Source organism: Salvelinus fontinalis, chromosome 40 (assembly GCF_029448725.1).
Source record: "Salvelinus fontinalis isolate EN_2023a chromosome 40, ASM2944872v1, whole genome shotgun sequence".
Classification (NCBI taxonomy): Eukaryota; Metazoa; Chordata; class Actinopteri; order Salmoniformes; family Salmonidae; genus Salvelinus; species Salvelinus fontinalis.
Window position 1 is genome coordinate 27,086,097 of NC_074704.1, and position 14,775 is coordinate 27,100,871.

The following is a 14,775-nucleotide window of genomic DNA, read 5'->3' on the forward strand; positions in this document are numbered from 1 at the left end:
CGGTTACTGTGCAAACAACAGCCACTATAAAGACTTGCCCTCTGTGAGAACATCTTAACCGTAAGGTTTTACATAGTATAATTCAAGTTAAAACTCTAACAAGTGTTCAAAAGTAGTCAACTGTATTAGTGTTCATTTTCAACTCTTTGCGGTTACTGAAACTCCCGGAAAGCTAACACTAATAAGATTAAATGTAACTCAAAAAAAGTGTCTATATTGTTCCGCACTACACAGAGGTAGCTAACACCGTGTGGTATAGGGCAACATATACACTTCTGATTTAACACTTGCTTTTTTTGCTGTGAGATAAACACCACAATGTTGGGCTGTCGATCAATTTTGAAATGTTGATTAAAAACCATATTTGTTTTTAAGAAAGCTTGAGTTGTTGGAAAAGGGCCAGTGGTCAAGTCAGCATGGGTGAATAAGCAATTCATCCAGGACTGTAATCTAAAATTAACTTCAAGCGTTTAGATAAAAAGCCGTTAGAAAAAGCCCCTAATGTCCCCTTCAAAAACTTGGCAGACAAAATGTCTGCCCCAGTCCAATTCTCTACCTCTCTCTAAGATAGCAATGAGAAATAATCATCTTTGGGTAATTTTATGTCTTATCCAAGGGCGGCATGTTAAAATCAGTGCCTTGACACACTTCATGTAATGGAGTTGGCCCTAGTGCCTAGAAGAAACTTGGTAACACTTTCTAGTGTTATAATTTACTATAAATGTTTATCTTAAGGCATAACGCAATTTGAAAGTATTGCTGCCTCATAGAAAGTGTTACCAAACGTTACTATTTGGTGATTTGTGCTGTTGTTGTTTTTTTAAATTACATTTTTGTCCCTCTGATTATACAGCAAAATGGGTATTATCGCAATCAAAATCTTTTTGTTGTTGTTGATATTTGAACTACATTTTATTTAAAGTGCATGCTCAACTTTTTAAAATGCCCCAACACCCTTTTATTCCAAAGTTGAGCAATATAATTTTGACTTTAGCAATGATACACTTCCAATTCAAAAGGGGCCGGTGTTGCAATCTAGGGGGCGGTGTTGCAATCTCCATCGCTAACTACAACATTTTCAGACAAGATAGAACGGCCAAAGTGGGCGGTGTTGCAATCTACTGCAGAGATAGCCTGCAGAGTTCTGTCCTACTATCCAGGTCTGTACCCAAACAATTTGAACTTCTACTTTTAAAAATCCACCTTTTCTAAAAACAAGTCTCTCTCCATTGCCGCCTGCTATAGACCACCCTCTGCACCCAGCTGTGCTCTGGACACAACGTGAACTGATTGCCCCCCATCTATCTTCAGAGCTCGTGCTGCTAGTTGACCTAAACTGGGACATGCTTAACACCCCAGCCATCCACAATCTAAGCTTGATGCCCTCAATCTCACACAAATTATCAATGACCCTACCAGGTACCACCCCAAAGCCGTAAACACGGGCACCCTCATAGATATCATCCTAACCAACTTGCCCTCTAAATACACCTCTGCTGTTTTCAACCAAGATCTCAGCGATCACTGCCTCATTGCCTGCATCCGTAATGGGTCAGCGGTCAAACGACCTCCACTCATCACTGTCAAACGCTCCCTGAAACACTTCAGCGAGCAGGCCTTTCTAATCGACCTGGCCGGGGTATCCTGGAAGGATATTGATCTCAGCCCGTCAGTAGAGGATGCCTGGTTATCTTTTAAAAATGCCTTCCTCCCCATCTTAAATAAGCATGCCCCATTCAAGAAATTTAGAACCAGGAACAGATATAGCCCTTGGTTCTCTCCAGACCTGACTGTACTTAACCAACACAAAAACATCCTATGGCGTTCTGCATTAGCATCGAACAGCCCCCGTAATATGCAACTTTTCAGGGAAGCTAGAAACCAATATACACAGGCAGTTAGAAAAGGCTAGCTTTATCAAGCGGAAATGTGCTTCCTGCAACACAAACTCAAAAAAGTTCTGGGACACTGTAAAGTCCATGGAGAATAAGAACACCTCCTCCCAGCTGCCCACTGCACTGAGGACAGGAAACACTGTCACCACCGATAAATCCACTATATATACGATAATTTCAATAAGCATTTTTCTACGGCTGGCCATGCTTTCCACCTGGCTACCCCTACCCCGGTCAACAGCACCCCCCACAGCAACTCGCCCAAGCCTTACCCATTTCTCCTTCTCCCAAATCCAGTCAGCTGATGTTCTGAAAGAGCTGCAAAATCTGGACCGCTACAAATCAGCCGGGCTAGACAATCTGGACCCTTTCTTTTCTAAAATGATCTGCCGAAATTGTTGCAACCCCTATTACTAGCCTGTTCAACCTCTTGTGTTGTCTGAGATTCCCAAAGATTGGAAAGCAGCTGCAGTCATCCCCCTCTTCAAAGGGGAAGAACACTCTTGACCCAAACTGCTACAGACCTATATCTATCCTACCCTGCCTTTCTAAGGTCTTCGAAAGCCAAGTCAACAAACAGATTACCGACCATTTCGAATCCCACCATACCTTCTCCGCTATGCAATCTGGTTTCAGAGCTGGTCATGGGTGCACCTCAGCCACGCTCAAGGTCCAAAACGATATCCTAACCGCCATCGATAAGAAACAATACTGTGTAGCCGTATTCATTGACCTGGCCAAGGCTTTCGACTCTGTCAATCACCACATCCTCATCGGCAGACTCGATAGCCTTGGTTTCTCAAATGATTGCCTCGTCTGGTTCACCAACTACTTCTCTGATAGAAGACTTCTGGCCCTTCTTTGGACACTGTGTTAACAACCCTCCAGACGAGCTTTAATGCCATACAACTCTCCTTCCAAGGACTCCAATTGCTCTTAAATACAAGTAAAACTAAATGCATGCTCTTCAACCGATCGCTGCCTGCACCTGCCCGCCCGTCCAACATCACTACTCTGGACGGTTCTGACTTAGAATATGTGGACAACTACAAATACCTAGGTGTCTGGTTAGACTGTAAACTCTCCTTCCAGACTCACATCAAACATCTCTAATCCAAAGTTAAATCTAGAATTGGCTTCCTATTTCGCAACAAAGCATCCTTCACTCATGCTGCCAAACATACCCTTGTAAAACTGACCATCCTACCGATCCTCGACTTCAGCGATGTCATTTACAAAATAGCCTCCAATAAATTGGATGCAGTCTATCACAGTGCCATCCGTTTTGTCACCAAAGCCCCATATACTACCCAACACTGCGACCTGTACGTTCTCGTTAACTGGCCCTCGTTTCATACTCGTCGCCAAACCCACTGGTTCCAGGTCATCTACAAGACCCTGCTAGGTAAAGTCCCGCCTTATCTAAACTCGCTGGTCACCATAGCAGCACCCACCCGTAGCACGCGCTCCAGCAGGTATATCTCTCTGGTCACCCCCAAAACCAATTCTTCCTTTGGCCGCCTCTACTTCCAGTTCTCTGCTGCCAATGACTGGAATGAACTACAAAAATCTCTGAAACTGGAAACACTTATCTCCCTCACTAGCTTTAAGCACCAGCTGTCAGAGCAGCTCACAGATTACTGCAACTGTACATAGCCCATCTATAATTTAGGCCAAACAACTACCTCTCCCCCTACTGTATTTATTTATTTATTTTGCTCCTTTGCACCCCATTATTTCTATCTCTACTTTGCACATTATTCCACTGCAAATCTACCATTCCAGTGTTTTACTTGCTATATTGTTTTTACGTCGCCACCATGGCCTTTTTTTTGCCTTTACCTCCCTTATCTCACCTCATTTGCTAACATTGTATATAGACTTATTTTTCTACTGTATTATTGACTGTATGTTTGTTTTACTCCATGTGTAACTCTGTGTTGTTGTTGTATGTGTCGAACTGCTTTGCTTTATCTTGGCCAGGTCGCAATTGTAAATGAGAACTTGTTCTCAACTTGCCTACCTGGTTAAATAAAGGTGAAATAAAAAAATAAAAAAATGAATAGTTTATTATAACCCTGCACAGAGACAGTAAGGTCGCAGGTTGGTCTTCCTTGTTTTTACAATGAAACAGATTCATGCCTTCTTCTTCAGGAGAGGTAAAGGTCGAGTGTTATGAGGTCCTCCTCTCTAAAAAGACTGAAGCCAACTGTGTACGTGCAGCTGGACTCAGTTCCAACAGTTCCTGTAAGAGTGCCAGTATTTACCAAGCAGGTGTTCAACTCGGTTTAATATTAAACCTCATTTATTATATGCTGCTGGTGCAGATGAATTTCTAGGTAAAGGAACATGACCTTTTGCCAGTATCTATTTTCAGTGAATGAGTCAAACATCAATGGGTAGTGAATTGTTGTCAACAGTTTTGATAAGGTGTTGCTGTTTCTTATTATTACAGTCCAGGTATTTATGGTTTATGATTATTATGATATTATATTTATAATGGAGCATCATATTTTTTTTAATCAACTCTGAATATAGTTTTTTAAAAATGTTTGGCTAAGTTCACTCTTTATCCTAGTATAAAAGGTACATTTGATGAAAGATATATTGCAAATTAACAGAGCTTCATTGCTGAGCGAAACACGTTCTATTTAATGATGAGAAGAATATTGGGAACATCAAGTCATGAAATGTACCTAAGGACTTCATAACACATTCATAACTTAGAAACGCATTCATAAGTGGTAAACATAACATGCATATGTAAACAACCACTTTAACAGAATATATAAAATAATGAGTGGTTATAGTTAATAATAATTTGAATGACAAAAACAACAACGAATTCGGAAAAAAAACCTGCACGCTTTGTTTCAACCTTATGAATGGGCCTTGGTCCTTAACGGTTGGCCATGCCCTCGTTATGCTGACGTCGGAGATTGTGTTACTTTGGGCTACGTGTGGAGTGAAGTTGGGGGGGGGGGGGGTGTACAGTGCGTCGTCGCCATGCGACTCGACCAGAATGACACACTGCAAACAAGAGTCAAACAATTTGTTATGTCGCGTACAAACAGTATTTGATCTACTACGAAACCCAAAAGGAGCGCAAGTCACCACGTGATTCAATGATATACCTGGGATGCCCCCGCTCTCCAGTTTCGTTTGTAATGTTTCAGGAGTCTTCTAACTTGCACGGTAGAAGCGCGTGAAAAGACCTGGGTTTAAAGTGGCATTCGCTCTTGTATAAGCATGGAGAGAGAGAGCGTAAAGGAAAGGACTGCCGGGACCGATTTAGACAGGGACCAGCAGTTTTGTGAGCTTTGTGGAAAGATGGAAAACCTGCTTAAATGTGGACGGTGTCGGAACTCTTTCTATTGTAGTAAAGAACACCAGAAAGCGGACTGGAAGAAGCACAAGCAGTTTTGTAAAGAGGCCGAGAAACCTCAGTGTCAGCCACAGCCCGAATCAACACAACAGCCCGCACGGACTGCGAAAGGAGGACAAGACTCGCAGCTAAAAAAGAAAAGCACAGAACAACAGAATAAAACAGCTTCTCAGAGCACCACAAACACTGGGCTTTCAAATCCGCCTGCAGGTGGCGAAAGAATGAAAGATTTGATCACTTCAGTAACTCGCCCGGGTAGTGTGTCTGACAGCAAGCAGACTGGGGAAGGAATTAAACTCAGCTCTAAGACCAACGGACAAACGATGTCCCCCCCGCTAAAACTGGCTATGGACTATATTGTTCCATGTATGAATAAGCATGGCATTTGTGTTGTTGACAATTTTCTTGGAGAAGAGACTGGACTGAGTATTCTGGAGGATGTGAGAGCCCTCCACAAGACTGGTAAATTTACTGATGGGCAGTTGGTGAGTCAAAGAAGTGACTCCACTAAAGATATACGAGGAGACAAAATAACCTGGACTGAAGGAAGAGAACCTGGTTGTGAGAAGATAGCCTTTCTCATGAGCCGCATGGATGACATGGTCCGACACTGTAATGGTAAACTGGGAAACTACAGAATAAATGGAAGGACGAAAGTAAGTAAACACTGAAAGTGAGTAGCACCTTGTTATTTATCTTCTCCAGGTAGGTATATTTAAAAGTTACGAAAGTCTTAAACATTTATTTTTGCAGCAACATAATCATAATATTGAAAACAATAATACAATATTTTGAAATGCGTAATAATTATAATATGAATATGGTATCATATTAATTATACTATAAGAATATATAATACATATAATATTATAATAACAGATAGGCCTATTCTTAAAATAATAATGAATAAGCATTAGCATATACAGTGCATTCGGAAAGTATTCAGACCACTTGACATTTTCCACATTTTGTTACTTTACAGACATTCTAAAATTGATTAAATTGTTTTTTCCCTCATCTATCTACAATCTGCAAATGTATAAAAAAAACGGAAGTATCACATTTACATGAGTATTAAGACCATTTACTCAGTACTTTGTTGAAACACCTTTGGCAGTGATTACAGCCTCGAGTCTTCTTGGGTATGATGCTACAAGTTTTTGGCACACCTGTATTTGGGGAGTTTCTCCCATTCTTCTCTGCAGATCCTCTCAGGCTCTGTCAGTTTGGATGGAGAGCGTTGCTGCACAGCTACTTTCAGGTCTCTCCAGAGATGTTCGATCGGGTTCAAGTCCGGGCTCTGGCTGGGTCACTCAAGGACATTCAGAGACTTGGCTGTGTACTTAGGGTTGTTGTCCTGTTGGAAGGTGAACCTTCACCCCAGCCTGATGTCCTGAGCGCTCTGGAACAGGTTTTCATCAAGGACCTCTCTGTACTTTGCTCTGTTCATCATTCCCTCGATCCTGCATTTTGGCAAACTCCAACAAGGCCTGATTGGTGGAGTGCTGCAGAGATGGTTGTCCTTCCGGAAGATTCTCCCATCTCCACAGAGGAATTCTTGAGTTCTGTCAGAGTGACCATCAGGTTCTTGGTCACCTCCCTGATCAAGGCCCTTCTCCCCCGATTCCTCAGTTTGGCTGGGCGGCCAGCTCTAGGAAGATTGTTGGTAGTTCCAAACTTCCATTTAAAAATGATGTTCTTGGGGACCTTCAATGCTGCAGACATTTTTGCTCTGACATGAACTGGTTAACTGTGGAACCTTATATAGACAGGTGTGTGCCTTTCTAAATCATGTCCAATCAATTGAATTTACCACAGGTGGACTCCAATCAAGTTGTTGAAACATCTCAAGGATGATCAATGTTAACAGGATGAGTTCAATTTCAAGTCTCATAGCAAAGGGTCTGAATACGTATGTAAATAAAGTATTTCTGTTTTTTATTTTTAATACATTTGCATAAATTTCTAAAAACCTGTTTTCACTTTGTCAGTATGGGGTATTGTGGTGTAGATTGATGAAGAAAAACATTAATTTAGTACATTTTAGAATAAGGCTGTAACGTAATAAAATGTGGAAAAAGGCAAGGGGTCTGAATACTTTCCGAATGCAATGTATGAACGGAAATACGGAAGGTAGCCCTGATATGGACAGGAACGTCTGTCAGTCCAACACCTCACACCTTACACCGAGAGTTCTGAACGTACTAAGGAGCCTACACACACCACCCCCATCCTGCAGAGAGCTCACAAGCCCCCCCCTTCTCCAGCTGGTACCCAGTCAGGTCTCTGCGACTGTCAGTCAAGTAACAGTAATTTAATGGGGGGAAATAATAATTGAATAGTGCACATTGCATTCCAGTGGTGGAAAAAGTACTCAATTGTCATACTTGACAAAAAGTAAAGATACCTTAATAGAAAATGACACAAGTAAAAGTGAAAGTCACCCAGTAAATTACAAAGTTTTGAATATACTTAAGTATCAAAAGTAAATGTAATTGCTAAAATATACTTAATTATCAAAAGTAAAAGTGTAAATCATTTCAAATTCCTTATATTGAGCAATCCAGACAGCACAATTGTCCATGTTTTATTTATTTTATTGACGGATAGCCAGGGGCACACTCCAACACTCAGACATTCTTTCCAAACAAAGCATCTGTGTTTAGTGAGTCCGCCAGATCAGAGGCAGTAGGGATGACCAGGGATGTTCTCTTGATAAGTGCGTACATTGTACCATTTTCCTGTCAACATGTAACGAGTACTTTTGGGTGTCAGGGAAAATGTATGGAGTAAAAAGTACATTCTTTTCTTTAGGAATGTACTGAAGTAAAAGTTGTCAAAAATATATACTGACCAAAAAAAATAAAAGCAACATGCAACAATTTCAAAGATTTTACTGAGTTACAGTTCATATAAGGAAATCAGTCAATTTAAATAAATTCATTAGGCCCTAATCTATGGATTTCACATGACTGGGCAGGGGTACAGCCATAGGTGGGCCTGGGAGGGCATAGGATTATCTTGGCAAAGGAGAAATGCTCGCTAACAGGGATGTGAACAAATTTGTGCACAACATTTAAGAGAAATACGCTTTTTGCGTGTATGGAACATCTCTGGAATGTTTCATTTCAGCTCATGAAACATGGGATCAACACTTGACTATTTACACTAGAAAAAATATATGAAGTACTTTAAAGTATTTTTACTTAAGTACTTTACACTACTGCTTGAAACAAAAAAAATCTGTGTTACTCACAATAAAATAACTTGGTGATTATTAAATTGTTTAATTCATTTAATATTACATACATTTATTAAGACTTAAACTATTACTAAGATATGCTACTTTCCATATGCTAGGATATTTGAGTCATATGACAAAAAACAGAGAGAATGGGGTATTCCCTATTACTAAAGAGTCCAGATTCTCTTTCCCTCCATCACCACCTCCTTTTTCTTTGTAAGGACACAATGGAGCTCTGTCGTCCTAACATATGTTTTTCAGTTTATTCATGAGGAAAGTGGTGGCGGGATTTGATCTCATGCAGTTATTGGCCATATGTGCTTGGGGGACTACAGCACTACCAAATCATTATTTGGTTGTGTTTATGAAGGCCTTGGGCAACATTAGAATCCGATTGTTATTTTATTTCAAATAACACTACAGCATTTTCAGTTTATGTTACTGCATGCTATACAGTGGGGTTTTTAGTCAGCCACCAATTGTGCCAGTTCTCCCACTTAAAAAGATGAGAGACGCCTGTAATTTTCATCATAGGTACACTTCAACTATGACAGACAAAATGAGAAAAAAAAATCCAGAAAATCATATTGTAGGATTTTTTATGAATTTATTTGCAAATTATGGTGGAAAATAAGTATTTGGTCACCTACAAACAAGCAAGATTTCTGGCTCTCAAAGACCTGTAAATTCTTCTTTAAGAGGCTTCTCTGTCCACTCGTTACCTGTATTAATGGCACCTGTTTGAACTTGTTATCAGTATAAAAGACACCTGTCCACAACCTCAAACAGTCACACTCCAAACTCCACTATGGCCAAGACCAAAGAGCTGTCAAAGGACACCAGAAACAAAATTGTAGACCTGCACCAGGCTGGGAAGACTGAATCTGCAATAGGTAAGCAGCTTGGTTTGAAGAAATCAACTGTGGCAGCAATTATTAGGAAATGGAAGACATACAAGAACACTGATTATCTCCCTCGATCTGGGGCTCCACGCAAGATCTCACCTCAAAAATCCCAGAACCACACGGGGGGACCTAGTGAATGACCTGCAGAGAGCTGGGACCAAAGTAACAAAGCCTACCATCAGTAACACACTACGCCGCCAGGGACTCAAATCCTGCAGTGCCAGACGTGTCCCCCTGCTTAAGCCAGTACATGTCCAGGCCCGTCTGAAGTTTGCTAGAGAGCATTTGGATGATCCAGAAGAAGATTGGGAGAATGTCATATGGTCAGATGAAACCAAAATATAACTTTTTGGTAAAAACTCAACTGGTCGTGTTTAGAGGACAAAGATTGCTGAGTTGCATCCAAAGAACACCATACCTACTGTGAAGCATGGGGGTGGAAACATCATGCTTTGGGGCTGTTTTTCTGCAAAGGGACCAGGACGACTGATCCGTGTAAAGGAAAGAATGAATGGGGCCATGTATCGTGAGATTTTGAGTGAAAACCTCCTTCCATCAGCAAGGGCATTGAAGATGAAACGTGGCTGGGTCTTTCAGCATGACAATGATCCCAAACACACCGCCCGGGCAACGAAGGAGTGGCTTCGTAAGAAGCATTTCAAGGTCCTGGAGTGGCCTAGCCAGTCTCTAGATCTCAACCCCATAGAAAATCTTTGGAGGGAGTTGAAAGTCCGTGTTGCCCAGCAACAGCCCCAAAACATCACTGCTCTAGGGGAGATCTGCATGGAGGAATGGGCCAAAATACCAGCAACAGTGTGTGAAAACCTTGTGAAGACTTACAGAAAACGTTTGACCTCTGTCATTGCCAACAAAGGGTATATAACAAAGTATTGAGATAAACTTTTGTTATTGACCAAATACTTATTTTCCACCATAATTTGCAAATAAATTCATAAAAAATCCTACAATGTGATTTTCTGGATTTTTTCCCCTCATTTTGTCTGTCATAGTTGAAGTGCACATTTGTGGCCTGCTGGAGGTCATTTTGCAGGGCTCTGGCAGTGCTCCTCCTGCTCAAAGGCGGAGGTAGCGGTCCTGCTGCTGGGTTGTTTCCCTCCTACGGCCTCCTCCACGTCTCCTGATGTACTGGCCTGTCTCCTGGTAGCGCCTCCATGCTCTGGACACTACGCTGACAGACACAGCAAACCTTCTTGCCACAGCTCGCATTGATGTGCCATCCTGGATGAGCTGCACTACCTGAGCCACTTGTGTGGGTTGTAGACTCCGTCTCATGCTACCACTAGAGTGAAAGCACCGCCAGCATTCAAAAGTGACCAAAACATCAGCCAGGAAGCATAGGAACTGAGAAGTGGTCTGTGGTCACCACCTTTATTGGGGGTGTCTTGCTAATTGCCTATAATTTCCACCTTTTGTCTATTCCATTTGCACAACAGCATGTGAAATTTATTGTCAATCAGTGTTGCTTCCTAAGTGGACAGTTTGATTTCACAGAAGTGTGATTGACTTGGAGTTACATTGTGTTGTTTAAGTATTCCCTTTATTTTTTTGATCAGTGTCTATTCTTTAACAATCTACACATAATACCCCATAATGAAAAGCAAAAACATGTTTTTAGAAATGTTTTCAAATGTGTTAAAAATAAAAAACAGATACCTTATTTACGTAAGTATTCAGACCCTTTGCTATGAGACTCGAAATTGAACTCAGGTGCATCCTGTTTCCATTGATCATCCTTGAGATGTTTCTACAACTTGATTGCAGTCCACTTGTGGTAAATTCAATTGATTGGACATGATTTGGAAAGGCACACACCTGTCTATATAAGGTGCCACAATTGACATGTCAGAACAAAAACCCTAAAATGAGGTCAAAGGAATCGTCCGTAGAGCTCCGAGACAGCATTGTGTCGAGGTGCAGATCTGGGGATGGGTACCAAAAAATGTCTGCATCATTAAAGGTCCCCAAGAACAGTGCCCTCCATCATTTTTAAATGGAAGAAGTTTTGGAACCACCAAGATTCTTCCTAGAGCTGGCTGCCCAACCAAACTGAGAAATCGGAGGAGAACGTCCTTGGTTAGGGAGGTGGTCAAGAACCCAATGTTCACTTTGACAGAGCTCCAGAGTTCCTCTGTGGAGATGAAAGAACCTTCCAGGAAGGCAACCATCTCTGCAGCACTCCACCAATCAGGCCTTTATGGCAGAGTTGCTAGACGGAAGCCACTTCTCAGTAAAAGGAATTTGCCAAAAGGCACCTAAAGGACTCTCAGATTATGAGAAACAAGATTTTCTGGTCAGATGAAACCAAGATTGAACTCTTTGGCCTGAATGCCTAGCGTCAACATCTGGAGGAAAACTGGCACCATTCCTACAGTGAAGCATGGTGGTGACAACATCATGCTGTGGGGATGTTTTTTAGCGGACTGGGAGACTAGTCAGGATCGAGGTAAAGATGAACGGAGCAAAGTACAGAGAGATCCTTGATGAAAACCTGCTCCAGAGCGCTCAGAACCTCACACTGGGGAGAAGGTTCACCTTCCAACAGGACAATGACCCTAGGCACACAGCCAAGACAATGCACGAGTGGCTTCAGGACAAGCCTCTGAATGTCCTTGAGTGCCCCAGCCAAAACCTAAAAATAGCTGTGCAGCGACGCTCCCCATCCAACCTGACAGAGCTGCAGAGAAGAATGTGAGAAACTCCCCAAATACAGGTGTGCCAAGCTTGTAGCGTCATACCCAAGAAGACTTGAGGCTGTAATCGCTGCCAAAGGTTCTTCAACTAAGTACTGAGTAAAGGGTCTGAATACTTATGTAAATGTGTTATTTCAGGTTTTTTTTTTTTACATTTGCAAAAGTTTATAAAAACATGTTTTTGCTTTGTCATTATGGTGTATTGTGTGTAATCCGTTTAATCTATTTTAGAATGTCTGTAACGTAACAAAATGTGGGAAAAGGAGTCAGAATACTTTCCGAATGCACTGTACCTTTGTTTAGTAATGCGTAATAGTCTCCAGCTCTCTCTTTATTGTGTCCCCGTAGCCTTGTCATTCTTCAGCACCACTGTGGAGTACAACGCCTGTACAGGTGCCTTATTTTGCGCAGAGGGAGGGAGCGAGCTCCCACCTCAATTTGTTCACGGTGTCTGCCATTGACAGTGGAGTGAAGAAATTGTCCACGGTGACATTTCTCCCCTTGCCAACCCTGATATAGGGTACATACCATTTTGTAGATTATAATTAGAACAGATCAATACGATAGAATGGCCCGTCCTGTTCTATATTCACAGTTGGTGATTGCATAATTATGCATTGTTCGCTTTCCCTCGCTCATCAACCCATTTACCCCCTTTTTCCCCATTATACTTTACTTCATTTATTTAATCTGTTATTTGTGTGAAATCAGTTTCGGTATAGTTCAGGTTTAGTTTCGAGTCAATTATTGGGGTGATTAGATGATGGGCATGGCATGTAGCCTAGTAGTTAGAGCGTTGTGCCAGTAACTGAAAGGTGTGAAGAGGTAAAAATCTGTCGTTCTGCCCCTGAGCAAGGCTGTTCCCCGGGCGCCGAAGATGTAGATGTTGATTAAGGTAATCCCCCGCACCACTCGGATTCAGAGGAGTTGGGTTAAATGCGGAAGACACATTTCAGTTGAAGGCATTCAGTTGTACAACTGACTAGGTATCTCCCCCCTTTCAACTGTCAGGAGAAGGAGGGGCAACGGGGATAATCATTCTAACACTTATTTAGGAAAAGTCAAGAACGGAGGGGGCAGTCAAATGTGTTAAGCCTAAAACAGAAAAGATTCAGCGATGGCTGGCCACTGACTATTCTTTACCCTTTGTCCGCCCGGAACAAGATTATACATGAATCTGGGAATGACAGCCAATCGCTCACGTCCAACTAACGGCGAGGGTGCGGCACACACCTGTGAGCAATGGTCGACCACAGACGGTGTTGGACTGATCGTTGGTTCCGATGCGTTCCCTACTTTATGATTGAGTTCCTGCCCGACTTTATTGCTTCATTGCATGCCAGACCTTACTATTTAACATATAAGCTAACCACATCATATGCTACAGCCATCTGATGCCCGACTGCACAGTTAAAGATGTGGCACGCAACCGTTGGTACACATCTAGTCGGGCAGGAACTCAACCTAAACTTGTGTGTGAGATCAGTCTTCACCCCTCCACCAGACAGAACTGTACTAGGGTTACAATACAGTACTGTGTTATTCATCCAGTCTATCCACACACACACACCAGTTGAACCACGCTGCTAGTATGCACTCATTAAGCCTAATCTCTTGACAAACTTTGAAGTCTTAACCATTCTATGAACAGAGTTGGTGTGTACTGTTAACCGGTTGACAGGTGATGCAATCTTTACAAAACCGATGGAAAATAATTCAATGCAAAGCAATTCGAATACCTTCGATTGAGTTGTATTGGGAGCTGCCCCTTGCGCCTCTCTCACCAGCTGTTGATGGTACTCTACTGCCAAACTCTCATGGTTTATCTTTACTTCATTCCACAATCTGTCCCCCTCGAGACGACTAATTCACCAAGGTATGCTGCGTCTGTTGTGGCCCCTATAGGTTCTCGCCAGGGGTTCATTGCAGTCCCCTCCACAGCCAAACTGCTGTGTATCTTCTCTCTCTATTGTCCTGAACTCTCTGATATAAAAACTAGAGTCCATTTCTTTAAACAGGGACTTCCTGGCAGGCTGCACCCAATGCTACTGATAGGCTGTATTTGAGTCATCCATCGCCAGGACGACCGTCACATTTCCTGCATGCGAGGAACGCCCCTTTACCGCCAGCTTTGGGCCCATACTCAAAAAGGTTGTGTTGTGTTTTAGAGGACAATTGCCTTAAAGATACACTATGGAAGTTTAGTTTTGTCATTGTTTTAAGTCAAATTTTGGCTTGGATGTTGTCTGCATGTTTCATATGCATATAATACGTTAATAAATTAATTTCCCTGTTTTATGAAATCACACATCCATTTAATAGTATTAAGGAAACAATGTATGCTTTTTCTCATGGTTGTGAGAAAATGTGCCTCTGTCCAATGGGTTATTTCTGTCCATTTAGGGTACCTCCTTTGGCTCAAGAGCACCCCCGGGCAGATGCTACATATAGCCTCTTTAAGTTGTTAGACCAATAGAGAAAAAAATACACTGATGTGTCAGTTACTGATGTAGCTGCCATTTTGTTTGGGTGTGTGTCTCTGAACCCTGTTGACTAGCAAGGTGACTGAGTTTGTTTTGTCACAGCTGTGAGGAAGGACGACCCCTGATAGATCAGTGACCGTTTGGACTGTAGA

The 14,775-nt window shown here is 42.0% G+C and overlaps 1 protein-coding gene across 3 annotated transcripts in view; it reads left to right on the forward strand.

The window, feature by feature from the left end:
• The first annotated feature begins 4,893 nt into the window (after positions 1 to 4,893).
• LOC129839981 (egl nine homolog 1-like) overlaps positions 4,894 to 14,775 on the forward strand; it is a 45,896-nt gene continuing 36,014 nt past the window's right edge. For all 3 annotated transcript variants that reach the window (XR_008757140.1, XM_055907742.1, XM_055907743.1), the window contains exon 1: positions 4,894 to 5,936. Coding sequence is in view for 2 of the 3 variants with exons in the window: in XM_055907742.1 (XP_055763717.1) it covers positions 5,145 to 5,936 (792 nt within the window). In the remaining variant the exon portion in view is untranslated. The remainder of the gene's footprint in view (positions 5,937 to 14,775) is intronic.